Here is a 23150-nt window from a genome sequence, read left to right as displayed (position 1 = left end):
TTGTAACACGCTCAATGCATGCAAATTAAAAAAATATTGTTGGTTCATTTAGGAGGAACCATTGGAGTTTAGATCCTAAATATAAATATTATGCATAAAAATATAAATCAAAATATTAAAAATAGATAATTTACTATCTTAAAAAATTGTACTGGCCTCATTGCAAATTATTCATCGGTGCAAAAAAACCCCACTTTGTTTCAATAAAATTTAAATACTTCAGAAATGACTTTTCTGCTGATGTAACTGAGCATGGGCAGGAAAAATAGCATCGCCCAATAACATCATAGCATCATAATCCAACCAAACACAGACTCACGTCTGACAGAAGTCCATTGAGCTGCTGGGAAAGCTGTCTCAGGCTCTCTGTGGACGACAGCGGCCTGCGAACACACACACACACACACACATGAGTTCAACCTTACACAATTTAGGGTTACTATGAACTAAACATGCATTAAAATATATAAAAATCAATGGTATTTCTGTCAGTGTACGAACTAACAGAATAAAGCAGCAAGATTCATGTTCCATGCAAATCTGACGTTTTGTCTTTGGTTGGAGTCTACTTCTATTTCTGTGTGTGTGTGTGTGTGTGTATAATTAATTGCATAAATAGCTCATTGCCTCAGCCCAGGGTTATTACAGTTAAACTAAAGCATAAAAAAAAACTACAAAAAAAAAATAAAAACTGAAGACACGTATTTTATTTCAGCTAGTTAAATTTCTCAATTTGATTTATAGTTTAACTTGTTATAATAACTAAAACTGAAATAAAAATTAATAAAACTATTCAGACATTTTTTCTTTAAAAAAAACCCAAAAAAAACCCAAAATTAACTTTATTAATTATAACAACAAAATATAACAAATGTATGTAAACAATGTAATTAAACATTATGTAATAATACAACAAGTATTATGCAAATTTAATTAAAAAAATATTCAAATAAAAAAAAAAAAATTTAAATAAAAAAAATGTAATACTCTCAATGGTAGTAAAATAATACTGCCTTCAAAACTATGAATCCAGGGTTATTATATTTAACTAAAACTATTTAAAAAAATGTGTTACTTATTACTACTGAAATAAATAAAATATATAAAAAAACACTACTTCAGCCAGTTGTCCAGAAAACATTTATCATTAAAATTGAACTTGAACTAAAATAACAAAAAAACTTTAAAATCAGTCAAAACTATAGGCATATTTATAAAAAATAAAATACTAAAAAATTATAACAGTACGTCAGTGACACTAAAATAAATAACACCGCGTGAATCAAAACTTGTAAGTGTGATTCAAGGCTTAAAACTATTTACAGTAATTTTTTTTTAAATGCATCTTTAGTAAATGAATGTGTAAATCTCTATCTATAAAACATCAAACTCTCTGATTGGCAGTGATTGTGACGCGCTGCGTTTTCGTGGTATAATGGCCATATTGTTCAGAAATAAAGAGCAAATTCACCTTTTATCTTCCAGAGGATGTTCGTCACCATTTGCATCAGCTGTGCAATTCTGCAGGGAAAGCATTCGAATGAAAAACACAAAACAGGAAGTGACAACACAAGAGAACACCTGACAAAGCAGTACATTAAATTAAATGACATCAGAATAAAAACATCTGAACGGCTAAGACACAAACGGACAATGGTCTGACATCATCGACTGCATCAAACACACAGTGATGGTTTTGAAACGCAGCTCAGGTGACTGACATTAACACACACACACACACCTGCAGGGCAGTGTTATCAGCGACACACTCAGTGTTAATAGCAGAAGCGGGGTTAGAGACGGGCGAGTCTCGGTCAGGATCAGCACTGGCCTCCTTCAGCTCCTGTGAGACCCGGTTCACCACATCCACACGATCCTGACCCAACACAGCCACAAAGACACGTTAAACTCAGCTGTAGCACACACACACACACACACACACACACACACACACACACACACACACACACACACACACACACTGGCCGAGTCACATATTCTTTATTTATCAGGTACATTCATATAAAAGTGAATGTTTCCAGGCACTCACAAACACTCAACCCCTGCAGGCACTAATGCTGCTGATTATGACAGAGCATCATGGGACGTGAATTTGGCATGTCAAAGATGCATTAAAGTCAACATGAAACAGCATGTGATGATTATTATGAACATTTATGTCTTTATAACCGCGTGCACTGATGAATCCTTCAAAATAAGAACATCATGATTGTTCTTGAAAATGAGGACTATAAAAACTGCAGCAGATGATGCAAAATCTACTTTTCCTGAGATGATGTCACAGCATGCAGAACATGCAGGAACACAGATGACCGAACTCAAAGAGGAAGGAGGAAAGACAACGGGAGGAGAGGGGGGATGCATGTGTGTGTGTGTGTGTGAGAGAGTCTGAGGGTGTGTGTTTGTGTAAGTGACAGTCTGAGGGTGTGTATGTGTTTGTGTGTGTGTGATGATTAGGGATGTCCCGATCCGATCCACGGCATCGGTATCGCGCCGATACCGGCCCAGAACGCTAGATCGGAGATCGGAGGGGAGAAAAAAATATGAGCGATATCCAGTTTAGCGGCGCAGCCTGTCACGTGATGATTGTTGTGTTTACGCACACGCGCGCAGAGAATCACTCTCGCTTTGCCGACGGATTCTAATGTAATCGGATGATTCCACCAACAAAAGCTGCATTTCAGTCTTTTCAGAAATTCATTGGCTATCAGAAAATAGCGTCATTTCATTCTCTATTGCAACTGGATAGATAAACTGTCACTCAAAGAGAGGTAGGTACCTTCACCAGGCACGCTCGTTGGCTGTTGGAGTTTAGAAGACACCCCTAACACTCGCCGATTGGCTAAAATGACCTGTCAATCAATAGTTCATGGGTCAGCGGCCATTTTGACATTCTTTTTTCTCCAATGTTTACGTTTCAACTGAAGTTAGACGGATCAATAGTGTTGTGCTACGTTCACACCGGACGCGAATCACGCGTCAAATTCGCGCCTGACGCGTCTAGTTTGACGCTTGACCACTAGTGTTAATTCGCGTGTCAAGAGCGAAACTGGCGCGCGTAAAGTTTGAAGCGAAATTTACGCGCGTCAGAATCAAAATCCGTTGGCGGTCATTGTTTTTATGTCGACCGAGCATTCATCAAGAGAGTTACCGCTCTGTATTTACTCTGGATAGCAGAACAGCGGCGTGGGGATCATCGTCGCCGTATATATTTGTGTCCACCGGACCCTTCGGAGCCGAACCGTTTGGCGAGTTTCACCATTTGCTCGCTCCAGGAGCTGCTCTGGATGACGGCCGCTGTCAGCGGTACTTCCGCCTGTCACGCGCCCAGTTTGATGACCTGTTGTCCTGCATCTGAGCGAGGATCACCCTCGCCCGGCCCCTCATCCATCTAATCTAGCTGTCATTTATTTTTGTTTTGATAATAAATAGAGCCAGCCTTCAAAAGTTATTAACCTGTCCTGTGATTTTTTTTCTCTCTCTCACGTCCAGACACGAACTTATGCACATATGTTGATTATGTCTTTACAACATAATACTATTTCTAGATATGGAATGAATAACATTCAATACAAAATGAACATGTCTCCATATAGAAATAATGTTTTAAGTGATGAAACATTTGCTTTGTTGTGCATAATCCCACCATGCATTTAGTCGTATTAACAAAATAATTTATTGAAGCATCCAGACACTTCACCACGTGAGCAAGCAGCTAGGCTCCTGATTGGTTATCGCGGCGCGAATTCACGCCAAAGTTCAGATTTTTCAACTCGGGCGGCAGACGCGAATTCGCGTCAAACGCGTGAATGCACAACGCTCAATTCGCGCCATTCGCGCCAACTTGACGCGCGAATGAGGCGTATTCGCGTCTTCCGCGCCGCGCTCCTTGCCTCATTAGCGGCGCAGGAATTTTTCTTGCATTGACTTAACATTGAAATCATTTGCGCCTGACGCCCTATTCGCGTCCGGTGTGAACGTAGCATTAGTGCGTAGAAGTTGTGATAGCGCTGTCGGCTAACGCGAAATGCTACTATTTACATTCCATGGATGTTTATTCATATATACAATTGTTTTGGACTAAAAACTTCTTCAAATTGGATTGTATGGACGCTTTACAGTGAAACCAAACCATTTTTGTTGGAATGTGGACTAACAGATGGCTAATTGGTGAGTTTCTTCCAGTTTGTGTTGGTTTGTTTTGGCTGTTGGTGGTCTGACAAAGAGACAGATTGTGCCCGCTGTGTTGATTGTATCTTAAAATGGTTTACGTCGTTCGAATCACGAGTTTCTCAGCTTTCCAAAGATATGTATTATGTTTACTTTTGTGTTTGTTTTGTTTTGTCTTTCACAAAGTTAAACCTATAAACCACCCTGTGGGCCGTATACGGCACGTCGGACCACGAAAAAAAAAATATCGGACTAATATCGGTATCGGCAAAAGCCAAAGGTGCGGCATCGGTATCGGAAGTGAAAAAGTGGTATCGGGACATCCCTAGTGATGATGTCACAGCATGCAGAACATGCAGGAACACAGATGACCGAACTCAAAGAGGAAGGAGAAAAGACAACGGGAGGAGAGGGGGGACGTGTGTGTGTGTGTGTGTGTGTAAGTGAGAGTCTGAATGAGTGTCTGAGTGAGTATTTAAGTGTGTGAGACTGAGTGGGTGTGTCTTTGTGTCTGAGTGAGTATTTGTGTGTGTGTGTGTGTGTGTGTCTGAGTGTCTGTGTGATTATTTGTGTGTTTGTGAGAGCCTGAGTGGGTGTGTCTGAGTGAGTATTTGTGTGTGTGTGTGTGTGTGTTAGCCTGAGTGGGTGTGTCTTTGTGTCTGAGTGAGTATGTGTGTGTGTGTGTGTGTGTGTGTGTGTGAGAGAGAGCGAGACTGTGTGTGTGTGTGTGTGTGTGTGTGTGTAGCTCACCTGACTGTTGTTGACACATGGAGGCTGAGACACTCCATTAGTCAGACTAAGATCAGACACCATAACTTTGAGAATATTCTCAATCTACGGGGAAGGAGAGGCAGACGGTAGAGGAGGAGGAGGAGGAGAGAGAGAGAGAGAGAGAGAGAGAGGAGGAAGCAGAAGTAAGTGCTAAAGGAAGCAGGAAACACTAGATGAAGGGTTAGTAGTGCCTGAACCAGATTAACCAGCCATTATAAAACAGACCTCCCAGTTAGAGTTACCGAATATTTTTGTTTTTTTATATATTAATTATAATATGTAGATAATTGAATATATTAAAGTAATCATTTAAATTCTCTATAATGACACAAGTATAAAATTAATATATTTAATTAAATGAACCACAGTACAGAAAAATATAAAAATATATACAATTTCTTGTACTGATTTGAATTATTTTAAATTTTATTACATGCAGTCAGTTCAAGATTTGATTTATTTTTCACTGTACTGCTTTTAAATGAAGTAATTGTTAGTTTTAGTTATTTATTATGTTAGATAATAGATAATAAATTAATAATAATGACATTTTATTTCTTTTCGGCTGTATTAACAAAATGTTAATTATACAATAACAAAAAAGTTAGTTGCCAAGGAGACTTTTTCTAATAAAGAAAAACAACTTTTTTCTTCTTCTTTCAGATTTATGTTAATTAATTTGTAGTTAACACTAATAACCCTAGATCCGACTCTCTGTAATTAATGTGAATAATGTTTAATATTGTACATTATTACTGTAAAGCTGTTTTGAGCACAGTCTGTACAGTATAACGCTCTATATATAAATGAAGGTGACTTGGCTTGTAATTACTGGCTGTTCTGTAAAACAGTAGGACTAAGCTAAAACAGTCCCTCGAAATGGTGAGGAGCAAATATAATTCCTCATATGCAAATATGACTGATTGGATCCTGAAACGAGGATTAATTCCTGCCGTGGGAAAGTGCCACTAACTGAGCAGCCACAAAACAAGCCAAACACAGTGGACATTCAGTCACACCCCCACTAGCGACTCACATTGTCTGGAGAGCGTCTGTCCGCCGGTCCATCCGTCTGATCGCCTCCTTTCACCTTCCTCTTCTTCTTTGGTCCGGCACTTCCTGTGGACGGGACCGTCTTCTGTTGAAACTCCTTCAGCTGCAGAACCAAAGAGCAGGAATGTTAAAGGTTCACGCAAAATTTAAAATTAGCCCATTTACTCACCATGAAGCCATACTAGGTGTATATTTGGGCTGCACAATTTATCAAAATTAACTAAATAACGCAAATGTACTTACAGAATATGGTGCAAAAGTTCCTTTATTTCAGTAATTCAACTTAAAAGGTGAAACTAATATATTATATAGACTCATCACATGCAAAGTGAGATATTTCAAGCCTTTATTTGTTATTGTGATGATTATGGATTACAGATATGAAAACCTTTTCACAATATTCTAATTTTGAATTTGGGGTTTTCATATCTGTAATCCGACCATAATCATCAAAATTATAACAAATAAAGGCTTGAAATATCTCACTTTGCATGTAATGAGTCTATATAATATATTAGTTTCACCTTTTAAGTTGAATTACTAAAAAAATAAACAAACTTTTGCACCATATTCTCATTTATCTCAAATGCATATCACAACGGCTTGCAATAACTGAGTCATGCACACAAGACTCGCTGCTCTCGGCTGAATAACTTTTGTAGCTTTAATAAGAATCAGTATTTAATTCATACAGTGAAAACTAAACAGTGTTTTATTTTTACATTTGATTATTCAGTTTGTGATGGTAAATAACCTTAATGTAGGATAAGCTGTAAAACACTGATGTTAAAATAATAATTCTTTCAGAAGCTGTAGGGATGTTTTATTGTCACAAAAACAATGTAAAACACGTATATAACTTTAAATATATTTTAAAGATAATTTATTTTACACACTTTAAGCATCATCGTATCGCCTATCGAATATCACATTATTTAATGAGTTATCACATATTGCATTTATGCATCCGTTTGTCTTCATGCTTAAAAAAGCTAGAAGCTAGTTATTTTATTCCTTACTTTCTAAAAGATTATTAGCGTTATTTAGGATTAAACTATTAAAAGCATTTCATTAACTGAAATAAAAATGCCAAATGCTGCCTTGGCAATAAAGTTGAAGCACTAAAATTATTAACTAGAGTGGGAATAAATATGAACTAAAATACAAATAAATTAAACCAAAAAAGCAATATTTAAAGAAAAAAAGCACACAACGAAATTACAAAATATTAATTTAAAAAATGAAAATAAAAGCTCATTTAAAATATTAATCAAACTGATCCAAACCAAAAACTGTTTGCTCCATTTACACAAACACCAAAAGTTAGTGAGCAAAAATTAGAAGATCATGCTGCATTTGTTTAATATTGTTTTATATAATGCAATGACAATAAGACAATCATAACTGCTTGAGGAGTGAAAATACTTTTCTAGTCTATTCTAGTTTATTTCGACGTGTTACATGCCGTTTCTTTGTAATTAATAGTGAAATTTACTAGCATTTCTGTTGTGAAAAGTATTTCTACACAAAGAATTTAGTTGATTTTAGTGATAATGACTGATACTCTTTGGCTGCTGTTGAACTAAAGCAAGCATCAATGCACCAGTGCCACTGACAGGCAGAAACTATGAGTCAATAATCTGTCCCAGTTTAAGCACACTGGCTTTAACTCATTCATCAAAACTAAACCAAGATAACTAAATCAAGTCGCTATAGTCAGATATGACAAAAAACCAACTGCACATTCTGTTCATGAAGAAGCTCCCGTCCGATCCTGCAATGTGGAGAGAATGAGAATGAAGACAGTCTCTCTAGTAGGTCAGATTTGTGATTCAGCTGTCATGGGACACAAGGGTCTAAATTATGAAGCTCTCATATGACAGAGCCAAAACTTAAATTCCAAAGTTGATTTTTTCAAGACATGTTGTTGGTGTCCCAGGCCAGACAGCTGCTGTTCCTTTGGCCAGCTTAGTTGAGGTATATGTGACACTTAATATTCAGTAATGCACTGACACTATTAGATGAGAACTACATTTGACCTGATTAAGCTGAATAATGTTTAGATATTTTGAATTTCATAATAATTCTCTTATTTGTTAGTGTGAGGCTGCTTTGAAACAATATGTAATGTATAGCGTGCTTTAGAAAAAAGCTGATTTGCCTATCTAGACAGCACTTTTGGGCTTCATCAAGTGCACTCAACATGCATCACTGCACAAAACACAAATATTCATAGATTTGGTCTGTCATTTAATCAATTAAACCTCAGACAGCAAGCAAAAAGCGCACTATAAGGGGATCGAAAACCAATTAAACCTATTAGTTAAACACTTTTACTGTTAACAAAGACGATCAACCAGCTGTTTCAATTGGACCTGTCATTTTAACTAGCAGTTAGCAAGTAGGCTAACACTAATAAGCTGGTTAAACGAGCCTAAAGTCATAAACTTCATTAAAAAAACATTCAATTATTGTCCACTAATTCACACTGGTGTTGTTGGCGTCAGTTTCAGAATTATAAACAACAACAAAACACAGAGGCTAACAACATTAGCTTGCCAAGTTACCCTGACATTCACATAGAGACACTTTTAGAACATTTCTGACCAATTAAAATCGTTATAAACGCGTGTGAGAGATAAACTCTAACGAGTTAATATCCAGGCTTAATCTCAGCGGAATCCCCGAGCTTTCCTGACAGCCGCGCCCGCCCGAGAGTGCCTGACTCCCGGACGCGGGCCTGAGGAGAGGCCGGTTGACGTGGAATGTCAACATGACAGATGGGACACACACGCTCAGAATCGATTCAATTACAATCGACAGTTGTCTTTTGTTACAAAGATAGTGAAATACTACGTTAAAACACATAAGTGTACCTTTTTCTTGGCTGCAGCGAGTTTGATTTGCCTGTTCTGGTCCGCCATCCTCTCGCGCAGCTCAGCGAACGCCAACGGCACCACGTCATCAGATGAGCCGTGTGCGTGTGCGCATGCGTGAGAGAGGAGGAATCCTACGGACAGAATAATAACCTATATTATATCGAGGATCACTCATTAAAGGATGTCGGTTTTATTATAAATTTTATTTTATTTTTATGTAAATTTCACATTCATAAATGCAAGTTTACAAATAGCAGACCTCTTTTTATGGTACTTGAAAAAGAGATCAAAATGTATGTAGATGTGATGTCAAAATCTAAAAATAGTAAAGCAATTAAAGTGATTAATATATGCTTATCCTTGAACATTTTCACATAATATAATATAATTTCACATATATATTAGTTTCACAAATATAATTAATGATGCTGATATATAAAATATACTCTATGTATTTATATTGCATTAGAATACGCTTTGGAATTGATAAATGTATAATGTATATCTGTTGGTAAACTGATATTTATGTACCCTCTCATTCTTTTTATTTTTTATTTTAATTATTATTTTTTTTTTCTGTTCTTGTTGAGGCATGTGAAATATGTTGTATGAGAAATTACAATGTACATGCTACTTGATGTTCACAATACAGCATTAAAAAAAAAAATAATAATAATAACCTAGCCGTCTGTTACAAATTGAAGGTTTATCACATTCTTTTGAATCGGATAATCTTGTAGGCCTACCATATTGATAAAAAAAATACAAAGAGAAAGAAAAAAAAAGTAAGGCTTTACATCAAATAAATATAGGTTTAATTGATCTTTGTGTCTCTAGAAATAGTACTAGACCTACATCGGTAAATAACTCACTGAGTGATAATTCAAATAGGCAGTAAAAAAAAATAGGTCCAGCACAATGATTAGATCAGTGGTCCTGTTCTAGCATGATTTACCATGTTCTAATATGATTTTGAATCCAGCATGATTTACCATAGCTTACCATGATTTACCATGTTGCTACTGTAGCATTGATGTGAATTGTCAGTACAAATGAAGTCATTCACTCTGACAAAATATGATTGTGTTATAATAGTATTGTTATATAAGTGATTTTAAAGTGTCTAGATATGAAAGCAAAAAGCATGTGAAAAGACTTTATTAATAAGTCGAGTGGCCAGCAGAGGGCAGTAGAAGACCACTTATCGGCTCACTTTCATTTTAACAGCCTTGATCTTCACTAAAGCAAACTAGTTTTTCCATGTTAACTGCATTATGCACGCTCTCTCTCTCGCACTGTAAAAAATATTTTCAAGATTTGTTATCACAACATATTTTCTTTTGTCAAATCAACTTTATAATAATTTATTTAGTTGAGATAACTTATTATTTTGAGTTTCTGATGATTAAATTAATCTCCTTCATTGAATTAACTCACTTTTTCCAGTTCAATCAACTTAAAATTTTAAGGCAATCCAGGTTACTTACTTTTTTAAGTTAAACCAAGTTGATAGCTTTCAATTGTAATGATGGAATCACTGACTGTAATGTTGGTTTGGTTGATGGTTTATTGATCATTATAGGTGTTATCAATCATTTAGTTGTTGTTTTTAGTTTGAGTTGAGAAATAAACATTAATCTGTGTGTGCATTTTACTTTAGAACCAAGCAAGTTGGACTCATGAAACCATTTTATCATATCGGAGTCGCATATCGCAATTGCAATATTGGCTCAATAATTGCAATATGACATTTTCCCCAAATCGTGCAGCCTTTCTAAGCATAGATTATAGATCTAATCCCTTTGCTATGTTCTTTTCAATGTGAAGCGTTGCTTGCTGTGACTTGGTGTTGCTTCAAGTGCATCATTCTGCACACGGGATGCGCATGATTCACAACTGATTCAGATCGGTTGGATTACACGAGGTAAAAACGATATAAATACTGTTCGTTTTCTCACAAAAACCGCTCGTTTCGCGTCTTAGGCAATCAACGTGTACTTATATTTACGAGTCATTAAATCATGTTTAATTTTGACTTCTTTGTGCATGCTCTTTGGTGGACCCCCTTAGCCTCCAGTGTATGACTGAACAACGGTTTGACTGAAAAATGTCAAAATTGAAAATACTGTGGAAACAAAGCCCTTGAGGTAAGCTAAAACATATCAAAATTTTATTTCAAAGTGAACTATCCCTTTAAGTTTCATGAAGAAACTTTGTCAAATGGACATCAAACGGTTTTCTCTGAGCCATAAGACTTTCCATCATCTCTTCATTAGGGATTTAGGTGAGTATAAACGGGCCAGATCAATGTATTCCACCGTTCGTTTCTGATTTTACACAGTACAACAACCCATTTATATACACCCCATCTGCTTCTCCATCCCTCAGGTTTCATTGGGGTACTTTCTCACATATAATCTATTGCCTATCACTTATAATCTTCTGTAACTCTATTGTCTTGTTGTTGTTTTTTTGACTAATGAAATTTCTTGCAGAATCTGCAGAGAGAGATTCCTAACCCTAACCCAACCCAAAAACACATTAAATAACAGTACAACCCACTGAAGGGAAAAATCTAAAGATGACGCTGATGTGAATATTGTCTGATTGGCCTATTGCTCTGTTCACACAATAAATCCCGCCTTTCATTTTAATTCACATTCCACATGTGTCGACATTTAGTGTACCTGCAACAAGAATTTACATTTGAAAAAAAACATTAAAACAAAAAGTGAGGACTTTGCCACCTCATCTCAAAATGTTTATTATTCATTATTTTGTGTATTTTTGGGCCGTATGGCCAGACGAATCTGCTCCAGCAGTTTCTCTTTGTTGTTTGTGATGTTTTTTCCAGCGATCTCCATAAGATCAGGGATCATCTCAGCAGTGTAGGGACCTTGAAAAGTGCCATATTTTTTCTTGCACTCCTCAAAATCATCTGAAGAAACATTAACACACTTAAATCAGAACATTGTATTGTTTTATTCAGGATATTGTGAGATCATAACTTGCCTCCACAGTTGACCACATTAAAGAGAGGGATGTGGATCACGGTTGGAACATTTTGGCCGTTGAACACATAGAAGTCCTTCGGTTTTTTTATGTCTTTAATGGGAATGTTGAGCTCAGGGAAGGGGATGTTTAGTTTCTTGCACGTCTCAGCAGCGTCCCTCACTGTCTGCAGTGGAAATGCATCTTATTATTATTTGATTAAAAAGGTTACAATTTAACAATCTCAGAGAACTCAGCAAAGCGGAACTAAAACAAAACATATTTGTAAATATCTGGATAGTGTGAATTCTGGTGGTTATGAATTTCATAGGGAAATCAGCAAGATTATTTAAAAAAAAAATCTCCTTGTTTTAAAGGAGAAACACGTACTCCCTCTCATGTCGTTCCAAACCCGTGACATTTCTAAAGGGTTTATTTCTTTAAATTATTTTCTATGAGTGAATTCTCTGTGCGTATGATACCGTGAAAGGATCATTATCGTCACTGAAATCCAGTGAAATGATGAGGTCGATGTTTCTCTCTTCTCTCAGCATTGAGAAATAGGGCGAGTTCAGCAACAGTCCACCGTCTTCATAGTCTCTCGTCTCACTTTCCTGAAGAGCAGCGGGCACTGCTTTATCTGAGAGATCACAGCATTATTATTATATTCATAATGAATGTCCAGCTAGCATCTGTATGAGTTTCTGTTCCCACCTTTCATGTTGTGAAGAAAGTCATATTTCCTGCCCCAGATCCACTGAGCCATGCATTTTATAATACTCAGCCAAAGACCTGTAAAACAAATACATAGAGATTTTTTTTATTTTTTATTTATATCTTTATTTGACATGGACATACAATTACATTGGACGAGCCATATCCATTTGTTTTTAGTGATTATAGCATACATGCTAATTTTCAACACCTGTCCACGTGAGGCTTTTGAAAATAAAATAAAATACAGTTAGAAGGGAAAAAAAAAATAATAATAAGTAAATAAAAAATAAAAACAGCAAGTATCAGAATCAGAAAGTATTAGTAATAGACTATACATGTGAGCACTGTTGTTTAGTTTTCAGCCATTGTTTCAGTCCTCTGTTAAAAGCATTTCCATCTGTCTCTAATGGACATTTTTGACCTTTTCAGTTTTGTTTTGATCACTTTGCCTGTGTTAAAGCTAACGGCAAATAAATTGGCACAGGTGTGTATTTTTATTGGAATTTTACTATTTCACCGTCATTTTCTTAAAAAAATATTTTTTGCATTAGGTACAAAAAAATACTCCCTCTCAGCACCTTTTGAACAAAAATGTCCCCATTTTTAATCCCCGGTTCAGTTAACTATAAAATTATGCAATCTTTGTTAAGAGGCTTTCATTCTGATGGCAAGGCTTCAACATTTTATTTTTTTACTATTTTTTATCAGATGGTGCCATTTTTTTTTTTAAGTTTGGCCTATAAAACAAATATCGCTTTATTCCTGTTTTCTGCTTCGGCATATTATACAGCCAACTGGATAAATTATGCAACGATATTTGTGTGGGTGTGTTGGTATGGATGTCAGAGTGTGTTTCTAATACTGAGAGAGAAAAACTGCAATCACTGTGAGCTCCAGTGGGGTTTTGCTGCCACCCAATGGGGAAAATATGTTACTACGCCCAAACAATTTTTTAAACGATTTATGGCTTTGATTTTATTGTAGTTTTGAGTTCAACCTGATTTATAAAATATAGATTTTATGTAAAATATTTTTATAAATAATTTTCACCTATATAACTTTTTTTTGGATTTACTTATTATTTTTTTTACTTCAGCAATAATCTGCAAAGGGTCTTCTTTAAAATGACACCAAACTTAAGTCTGTGCTCCGAAGCGTCACATTTTTCTGACATGGACATTTTTGTCCTCTTTTTACCTATGTGTAACTTTTTTTAATTGATGCACAAGGGTTAAATTCAGTAAATACTCTGATATTGTTTTTCATACTGTATACAGCGTGTTTTAGTTGACAATATTTATTTATTTATTTGGAGAAAAGGTTTTGATGTTTGATTATAGTTTCTTCAGATTTAAAAGTACATCATTGGATGTCTAAAGGTTTGTTAAAACCGGTTTTGTTGGTGCTAATTGAAGCTTTATAATATGGAAGCTTAGAGTCAAGCACATTCAGTTTATGCATTAATCTGGTCAGAAAATCAAAAAGTAAGTATATTATACAAATCTACACATTGTAAAGACAGTTTAACCTACCCAAAGACAAGAAATTGCAGTAATGACTCAAATCATGACACACATCCTCAGTGAATTGTTTCATATACTGTTTTGCAGCTTCTTTATCAGTGACAATCAGTTTTTGCGTTTGAATAACCAGCTGATGTTTGCCTTCAGTGAGTTCTGGGAAAGAGGGGAACATGATTGAGTTCTTGTTTTCTGATGCATCTTGTGTTTGAATGTTTACGTATCCATATTAGTTTCATCAATTAGCTTGTTTAAGTAAGTGTTCATTAAAGATACACTTACCTTTCAGCTTTATTCTGATGGATTCATCGAGAGCAGACGGATCAATGCCATTCAGAACAGAGAGATTCATGTCCACGAGATCCATGAGCACCTGGAGACATTTGTCTTCTGAAGAAAACACACATTGAAAAAACATGTGCTAAATGTCTTTCCATCCCAAAATTGATGTTTTCAGGTGATAATCATCAGCTCACTAGTTTAACTTTTTATTCATCAGCAGATTTTCATGAACAGATCATTAGACACAAAAGATTGATCAACTTGTCAATAAATAAAGCTGTAAGAAATGCGTTACCTTTACTCGGTTCCTCAAACATCCCTGTTTCTCTTTTAAGCAGCAAATGATGAAAGAAATCTGGGGGATTAATATGGAATTAAGGTTCACGTGATAATGAAACGACTGTCAACTTTAAACAGAACTAAATCCTGAGAAGAAATGAAGTTGCACCTTTTATTAGTTCCCAGAGGAACTTTATATCCTCATCTCCGTCGGCTAAAGCGCTGCCGCACAGAGCTGCAGAAAACACATTTGTAATTATTGTATTTTACTAAATGTATGATTTTATCATGTATCATCAACAGTCTAATGTATAAAGTCATTTAGTGTCAAGAATCTCTCCTTTAAATCACTGTGTAATGAGAAGGTTTATGTTATCCTCGTGTTGGTGAAATTGCTTTGATGAAAATGATTTTCAACATTTCTGTAATGTTTAAATTTCATTTTTGACAGACCACTTTTTCTATTTGTTAATTTTAGACTAATGCTGGTCAATGTACAGTGTACAAAAGACAAAATATGAGTAAACTCTCCTTTAAAACAGGGTGTGTTACCTTGCAGGTACAGCATGTCAATCTCAGGCTGGTTCTTGATCTTACGGCCATTTTTAAACTTGCTGCCAAAGTTGGATGTTTCCACAAACGCTCCAGTGAGGGAATAACCGGCTTCATATGGAGTGAACTCAAACCAGCTGGGGTCTGCAGACAGAAACAATAGGTTACTGCATGGGCGTCGGAACCATTGTATATGGGTGGGACAAGACCCACCCACTTTTTAAGACCAATGATATTGGACCCACTCAGTCTGTTCACTTTTCAGAGTGCCGTCAGTCAAATCCATTCCACTTGAGTAATGCCCTAATAAATTAAACTCCATTCCACGTTTTAGCTCCAGCATTGATTTCGACGCTGCTACTCAAATCCATTCCACTTGATTCATTCCCACCAAACACTTCATTTCATTCACTCCTTGCAGATATAAAGGGGCGCACACCGGACGAGAAGCGCAGCGCCATGTCTTTAAGGCCATGTCCACACTAATACGTTTTCGTTTGAAAACATATTTTTCTCTCCGTTTTGGCCTTCCGTCCACACTGAGACGCCGTTTTAAAGGGTTAGTTCACCCAAAAATGAAAATTAAGTCATTAATTACTCACCCCCATGCTGTACCAACCCCGTAAGACCTTCGTTCGTCTTCGGAACACAAATGAAGATATTTTTGATTAAATTTGAGAGCTGTATAACTACCACATTGGCTCCTAAAGGACTGCCTCTTGACGGCCCAGAAAGTCAATGAAGAAAATGTTTAAATATCCCAAGTGACTACCGTGGCTCAACTATATGTTTATCAAGCGACGCGAATACTTTTTGTGCGAAAAAACAAAAAAAATAACGAGTTTATTCGACTATTTCTTTTCTTCCTTGTAGGCCAGAACGAGAATTCCTTAGATTTCCACGACGCATGCGCGAGATTTGCGATCTGCTCACACCAGCCTTCACTACTTCAGATCGCAATTCTCGCGCATGCGTCGTGGAAATCTATAAGGAAGTCTCGTTCTGGCCTACAAGGAAGAAAAGAAATAGTCGAATAAACTCGTTATTTTTGTTTGTTTTTTCGCACAAAAAGTATTCACGTCGCTTGATAAACATATAGTTGAGCCACGGTAGTCACTTGGGATATTTAAACATTTTCTTCATTGACTTTTTGGGCCGTCAAGAGGCAGTCCCTTAGGAGCCAATGTGGTAGTTATACAGCTCTCAAATTTAATCAAAAATATCTTCATTTGTGTTCCGAAGACGAACGAAGGTCTTACGGGGTTGGTACAGCATGGGGGTGAGTAATTAATGACTTAATTTTCATTTTTGGGTGAACTAACCCTTTAAGTCAACAAAAACGTATCGTTTGGAAAACGCTCTCCAAAGTGGATAAATTTGAAAACGCCGTTTTCGCGTTGTAGTGTGGACAGTGAAACCGGAGGTATTTCAAAACGATGATGACGTAAGTTTAGTCATGTGATCCATGTAGTACCATGTAGTACATGTAGATATTCATGTTTATCGGTATTGTGCCTGTTATGTTATTCATTTTTACACTGATGTTGCTAAAATATGTTACTTTCTATGTTACTTACTATGTGCTATTCTTCATAGCACAGTACAGCAAAGATAACAGATAATGTAGGCTAGTCTACTCACATTTGCCGTCAAAACAGGAGAGCAGTTGCGTTTTAGACCAAACATATGGTGACTGCATGAATGCGACCTGGACGCATCCGTGATGGTGAGATATTTTGCTAAATAAAATTATCCTGTTATTGTGCGATGACATTATTATTTATTTTCCCATCTGTATCATCTCAGTGAGCTTTTGTGAAGTTTCACGCATGCGCAGTAAAGTGAATTTAGAAGTTTCTCATCCACACTGAAACGTCGGAAAACACCTGAAAATCCTAGTGTGGACGGAGAGCGTTTTTAAACGAAAACCCCGTTTTCAAATGTATCCGGATTAATGTGGACGTAGCCTAAAATTCAAACACATTGTGTACTCTTTTGTTACATTTATTCATTTGATACCTCGAGTTGTCATAGACGCAGTGCGTCGCTTCTCGTCCGGTGTACGACCCCTGCAACTTTGCTGGCTGCGCATCGTCTCATTTTATTATGACTTTCAACTGTCTGTGGTTACAAAGCATTAAATGGCATCGAACACAGCTCAGCCAATAATAGCCAATAACTGGAAGTGTCCGTTCTTAGAGAATGTGTTTTGAAACTGACACTAATTGTTGAATAAAGTTTTTTTTTATTGATAAATGACCTTAAGAACTGACAATGAATCAACATGGAAACGACGTCTCTCATGACATTGAAACAACGTTGATTTTGCTCATCGAATTAACGTTGAACCAACGTCAGACGCGGCATTCTTCAAAGCTAAATGAAAATCGAAAATTGGTTTGCTTTCATAACGTTGAAACAACGTTGATTTCAAGTTGATTTTCCGTTTGTTTTGAAAGAATGACGCGTCTGACGTTGGTTCAACGTTAATTCGATGAGCAAAACAATGTCAGATCAACGTTGTTTCGATGTCATGTTTCCACTTTGAATGTCAGTTTGCTATCTGGGTCCAGTTTAACGTTAATCCAAAAACGACACTTGTCAGGATTTGACTTCGGTTTTGGGAAGGGAAAAAAACGGACACCCCCCTCTAAAACCTCTGGGAAACGCGTATCTGTGTTACACATGTCCGAGGCACAACGTTTAACCATATTTTTGATAAAATTATGACGGTAATAGCCTGCCGAGACCAAAAATATGGGACGCCTGTGTTGAAAGTCAATGGAGCTCTGTCAAAAAGTGTGCTGCGCTGTGATTGGTCAATCTACATTCTAGGGCGTGGCTTAGCCGAAGGTGAATTGGGATGCTTCTGCTGAGCTCATAGGTGGATCTCGAACACGAGATGAAAGAGAACAAATCCATTTATCAGCTGAAACAAACACATTAACTCTGTCTTTCTCACACACACACACCTGCATCTTCGCTCTGTTTGCATTGCTTGTCGATCACTGTGTAGATGGGAAACGGGTCTTTACTCTGCTGGTCCCACTGATCTGAGAGTGTGTGTTCATCGATCTGAAGAGAATCATTTCTTTATTTAATTATTCATTATTTAATTAAATGTTCTCGCATTTTACACAGCTTTGACAAGCTGATATCACTGCTTGCTATTATGGTTTGCCCTGCTAATAATTACGAAAAAGTCATATTTCAAAATCCAGTGTTGTAGTCGAGACCACCTCACTCGAGTCCGAGTCGACACCGAGACCAGAGAGAGTCGAGTCCGAGACCAGAGACGGTCGAGACCGAGACCAGTGAGGGTTGATTACCTAATTTACTTTTATTTACTTAGAGAAATCCTTTTTTTTTTTTTTTTACTGAATTTACTTAGAGTTTAAAAAATATGATCAGTTTAGGGTAAAAAGGCCACATAGTAGGTGGTGTTAAAAGTAATTTTATTACAATTTGTCATGCGCAGTTGCGCACTAGAAAATCACCAATCACTGGGCGGGTCAATCAATTTAAAGAAATATTTTAATAACATACATTAATAATCATGAAAAATATTTTTAATTGAACACGAGTGGACTCGGGAATAAGTTCGAGTCCTAAAAAAAAAAATGTTCGAGTACGAGTCAATTCCGAGTCCAAATGGACACGAGTTCATGACAAGACCAAGACCATTAAAATATGGTCTCGAGACCGAGTCCGAGACGAGTCCGAGTCTCGAGTACTACAACACTGTCAAAATCATATTTTTAGTGTCACATATCAATAGTCCCATATAGACTGAATTTGAGCAGCTCATTAAGATAATGCAGGATTGTATTATGTATAGTTACAGACCTCTTTCAAATAAGTTGTAATGAACATCGTTGCCCAGACGTCAGTCAAGCTGAATATGTCTTTCTCTTCGTAATATTTCTCCAGTTTATTATAAGCATCTTTCCAGCCGACTCCAGGACCACAGAGTCTCTGGATGATCTTGTCTTTCACAGTCTCTAGTTTGGTGGACCAGTCTGGCTCCTGATATAAGGAGGCCATGCACCTTCAGAAGAACAACATATGCTCTCATTTATGACATTCAACCCGTGTGTGTATGTGTGTGTGTGTGTGTGTGTGTGCGTGTTACCAGGTGGATCCAGAGACTCCGCTCAGATAAAGCACACAGTCCAGAAGACCTGTTTTCTGCAGTTGATCCAGAGATCCCAGTAAACCCACCATGGCTCTTTCTCCTCCTCCAGATCCCAGTAAGGCAATGTTGGGCACCTCACCCTGAAACACAACCAGTTCGAATTCGCAAGCATTTGATGTTTAGCAGTTATGACATCATTTGTGAGAAAAAGGATAAAGTAGCCCATGCAATACGGGTTTACCTCACTGCAGTATATATGAAGCTTCTTCAGGCTTTGGAGAATATCTTTTCTCCTACTGAATACAAACTCGTTCTCCTTTTTGTTCAGAGAGTGTTCGATTCTCACAGAACCACTGCAGCGACACACAATTTAAAGGAGTAGTTCACTTTTGAAAAAAACTTTTGCTGATAATTTAAATTTATTAAGATGTCCATGTCTTTCTTTCCTCAGTCGAAAAGAAATTAAGGTTTTTGATGAAAACATTCCAGGATTTTTCTCCTTATAATGGACTTCCATGGGAACCAGGTCCAACTGAGGTCCAAACGACGGTTAATAACAGTTTCAGATGCAGCTTCAAATGTCTTTAAACGACACCAGACGATGAATAAGGGTCTTATCATGCGAAACGATCGCTTATTTCAAAACTTATTCCTTTCTAAGGACAAATGCTAGCCTTGTAATATATTGTGAGGCGCGTTTGCAACGTCATGTAATCCGTAATTACGTTCAAAAGGTCACGGGCGACGTAGCCGGAAGTACAGAATCAAAATCGTCCGACATCGTTGTTTTACCTTTTAATTCCTTTTTTTGTAAACGGTGTTTGAGTTAGTTTGCACGTTCAACCTATGCGTTCAACTTGTAAACACTGACTCTGTACTTCCGGCTACGTCGCCCGTGACCTTTTGAACGTAATTACGTATTACGTGACGTTACAAACGCGCCTCACAGAATGGAGAAAGGCTAGCATTTGTCCTTAGAAAGGAATAAGTTTTGAAATAACCGATCGTTTCGCATGATAAGACCCTTATTCATCGTCTGGTGTCGTTTAAAGCTGCATCTGAAACTGTTATTAACTGTCTTTTGGACCTTGAACCGTTTGGACCCCATTGAAGTCCATTATAAAGAGACAAATCCTGGAATGTTTTCATCAAAAACCTTCATTTCTTTTTGACTGAAGAAAGAAAGACATGGACATTTGGATGACATGTGGGTGAGTAAATTATCAGCAAAAGTTTTTTCAAAAGTGAACTAATCCTTTCACATCACATAGCCTACAGCTATTTCTTATATTCTTATTTGCAGAATTATCCAGTTTGTTATTGACGTTAATTGTGTAAGTACTGCACAAATATCTAAGAAATCATAAAAACTACTTAAGGAAGAGTGTAATTACCTTTTCTGGGGTTTGGATGGACTCATCTATAAAACAATGTTGCAGAATAATGTAATATGTGAATGAATAATTGCCTTTAAAAAACCTTTGTGCCAAAAGTGTTCTTTCTTGTCATTATTGAACCTTTTTTAGCATAAAATGTCCTTTGACATTTGACAAAAGCCTTTTTTCTAAGAGTGAGGCTATATTGATTTTGATTTCGTTTGTTTCTACCATTCCTTTTTCTTCATGAAGCCAGTTGTGTGTAATTTTCAGTTCCCATATGAAACTATTGCAGTGGTTTGAGTATCCACTCATATTCATGAAACTTCCCCTGTTGTGGGCTTGTCCTCGAGACAATGCGCTAATAAGTGGAACTGAAATTAGTTCAGTGATAAAAGTCTCAGCAATGAAAACAATTTTCACTGAATTCTCAAACAGTTTGGCTACATTAGATTTTAGGCACAGATAATAATTAATTTCAATTGGAAACATAAATATTTATATGAAAATACACTTTTTTAGGCTATAAATAATAATTTTATTTAACATTTATATTTAAACTATTTTAATTTAAGATATAGATATTGTCACAAGGTTGAAGGGAAGGAGAACAAGAAGATGATGATCAATTAAGTCCCCACCAGGACACACACACATTCAACTTTTTTATAATATCTTCATTAAAAATGAAGCTACATGATTTTGTGTTTGTTTCCCAAGTATGAGATATAAATTACTTATAATAAACATATAATTTTTGGCTTATATAACTCACAAATTCATTGTTTTTCTTATTTTATTTGATATTAAATAACATTTTCCCTGCTCTGGCCTTCAGATCTTCCTCAAAATGTTTAGCCCCCACTTTTGAAGCAACTGTTCGTATTGAGTGATTAATTTGACATTTGAGCATTATCATAGCAGCTCTTATATTAGAATATATTTTATTTTTCGTGGCAGTTTTTGTAAACATTTACACAGCTGCATTAATACAATACAAACGAAACTATCATGAAAACTTCCTCAGATTCGTAAGCCAAGTCTTCTGCATATCTTAAGTTATTTAGTGTAATTATTGGTTAAATTTGAGATACTTACCTTCCAGTAACAAAATTTGCCCGTCACGAATCCAGTGAATTTTTCTAAAGTGAAACTTTGAACTTAGGGTAGTTTGATGTAACATGTGAACATTTATGGTCGTCTCACAGCAAATAGTTCCTTGTTTTGAATTGTGTAAGATATGAAATATGCTGTCAAAAGCAAAATCCCTAGACTAGGCTAAACATTATATGTGTGTATTTGAGAATTATGACTATGAGCACATTTGGCCCTGTGGACTTAAAACATTTGTTACACTTTCAGTTTAGAGTTAATTTAGCTTAGCAATTTTTCTGAAAGTCACATCTTAAATCATGAATTGTTTTTGACATAACTGTCCGCAAACTCAGAGAAAATAATCAATTTTGTTTAGTACAGTGGCTAGATGAACAGTCATCACCTGAACCAAATTGTAAGAGGCATAAGATATGTTTCTTTACGTGTGCATTCAGTAAATAATTAGGAGTAAACCATTTTATATGTGTAATATAATATTTTGTATTGACGATAACGTAGTACGACAACTGTGGTTAACATGAGAAATAACTCATCCATTACATGAATTACTTTTAAAACAGACAGTTAATACAGTTATTTTTGCACCAATGTCAGAATTACAAACAAATTGATCATGTTAAATGTCTATTTCAAATAATATTTTAAAGAAAAGCAAAAGCATTTTAACCCTTGTGCTGCATTAGATTTTTAACACCGTTGAGTGCATTAAGGACCAAAAATGGCCACATATTAAACATTGCCTAAAATATTATATATTATTATTATTTTCCACTTTTACCAAGTTAAATCTTTTAACCAGCATCAGTCCTCATCATAACTACCAAAAATGTATTCAATTTCAGGATTTTAACCCTTTCATTACCAGTTTTGTTTGCGAAACCATCGATTTGTATAAGAGGAAAAAACACAAAAATTCAATTATTTTCAATAAACTAAATGCAAAGAGAAAACTTTAGATTTGGATTATCACAGTCCCACTTTGCAAAAAATCCCACTTAGCGCGTTAGAGACCAAAAATGGCCACCTATTAAACATTGCCTATTGCCTAAAATAAGGTGCATTTCCACCCATAGGGAATAAATATGTAGTGACGTCATCTGGTGGAATACACTATATAATGCAAATATAATGCTTTTGCTTCAAAATGAAAGGATGTTTGTGCAAAAATCATGTTTCATGTATTACTGACGGCCTCAGAGTTAAACAACGTTTTAATGGGTTTCAATGGGCCATTTTTGGTCTTTATGGTGCTGAGTGTTACTATTTGATCTACACAGTGTGTGCCAAA

General features: G+C 36.3%; 2 protein-coding genes across 6 annotated transcripts in view; both read right to left on the bottom strand.

Annotated features, from left to right (window-relative positions):
- The window catches only part of golga2 (golgin A2), a 35220-nt gene extending 26183 nt beyond the window's left edge, over window positions 1–9037 (bottom strand). Inside the window, exons 1-6 of one of the 4 annotated variants that reach the window (XM_039661533.2) lie at window positions 8892–9037; window positions 5999–6118; window positions 4942–5025; window positions 1742–1876; window positions 1472–1521; window positions 320–383 (exon numbers count right to left, since the gene is read on the bottom strand). In XM_039661533.2, coding sequence (XP_039517467.1) covers window positions 320–383; window positions 1472–1521; window positions 1742–1876; window positions 4942–5025; window positions 5999–6118; window positions 8892–8939 — 501 coding nt within the window. In that variant the 5' untranslated portion in view covers window positions 8940–9037. The remainder of the gene's footprint in view (window positions 1–319; window positions 384–1471; window positions 1522–1741; window positions 1877–4941; window positions 5026–5998; window positions 6119–8891) is intronic. The other 3 variants (XM_039661535.2, XM_039661534.2, XM_039661536.2) reach the window with 3 other exon arrangements.
- Window positions 9038–11044: 2007 nt separating this feature from the next.
- On the bottom strand, window positions 11045–22829 carry LOC120471624 (cytosolic phospholipase A2 gamma). 2 transcript variants are annotated; one of them, XM_039661512.2, is made up of 15 exons: window positions 21845–22829; window positions 20765–20790; window positions 19612–19723; window positions 19368–19510; window positions 19082–19283; window positions 18208–18310; window positions 15236–15379; window positions 14853–14918; window positions 14700–14759; window positions 14405–14512; window positions 14135–14278; window positions 12600–12677; window positions 12368–12525; window positions 11907–12072; window positions 11045–11832 (listed from the first exon to the last, which is right to left on the bottom strand). In XM_039661512.2, exons 2-15 carry the CDS (start codon window positions 20788–20790, stop codon window positions 11660–11662), a joined length of 1683 nt encoding a protein of 560 aa, XP_039517446.2. In that variant the 5' UTR covers window positions 21845–22829; the 3' UTR covers window positions 11045–11659. The 2 variants fall into 2 exon arrangements, with proteins under 2 accessions (XP_039517446.2, XP_088986783.1); XM_089130657.1 differs by lacking the exon at window positions 14135–14278.
- Window positions 22830–23150: the final 321 nt, after the last annotated feature.

Source organism: Pimephales promelas, chromosome 4, assembly GCF_988280905.1.
Source record: "Pimephales promelas chromosome 4, fPimPro1.hap1.1, whole genome shotgun sequence".
Classification (NCBI taxonomy): domain Eukaryota; kingdom Metazoa; phylum Chordata; class Actinopteri; order Cypriniformes; family Leuciscidae; genus Pimephales; species Pimephales promelas.
This window is presented reverse-complemented; position numbering and strand designations above follow the sequence as displayed.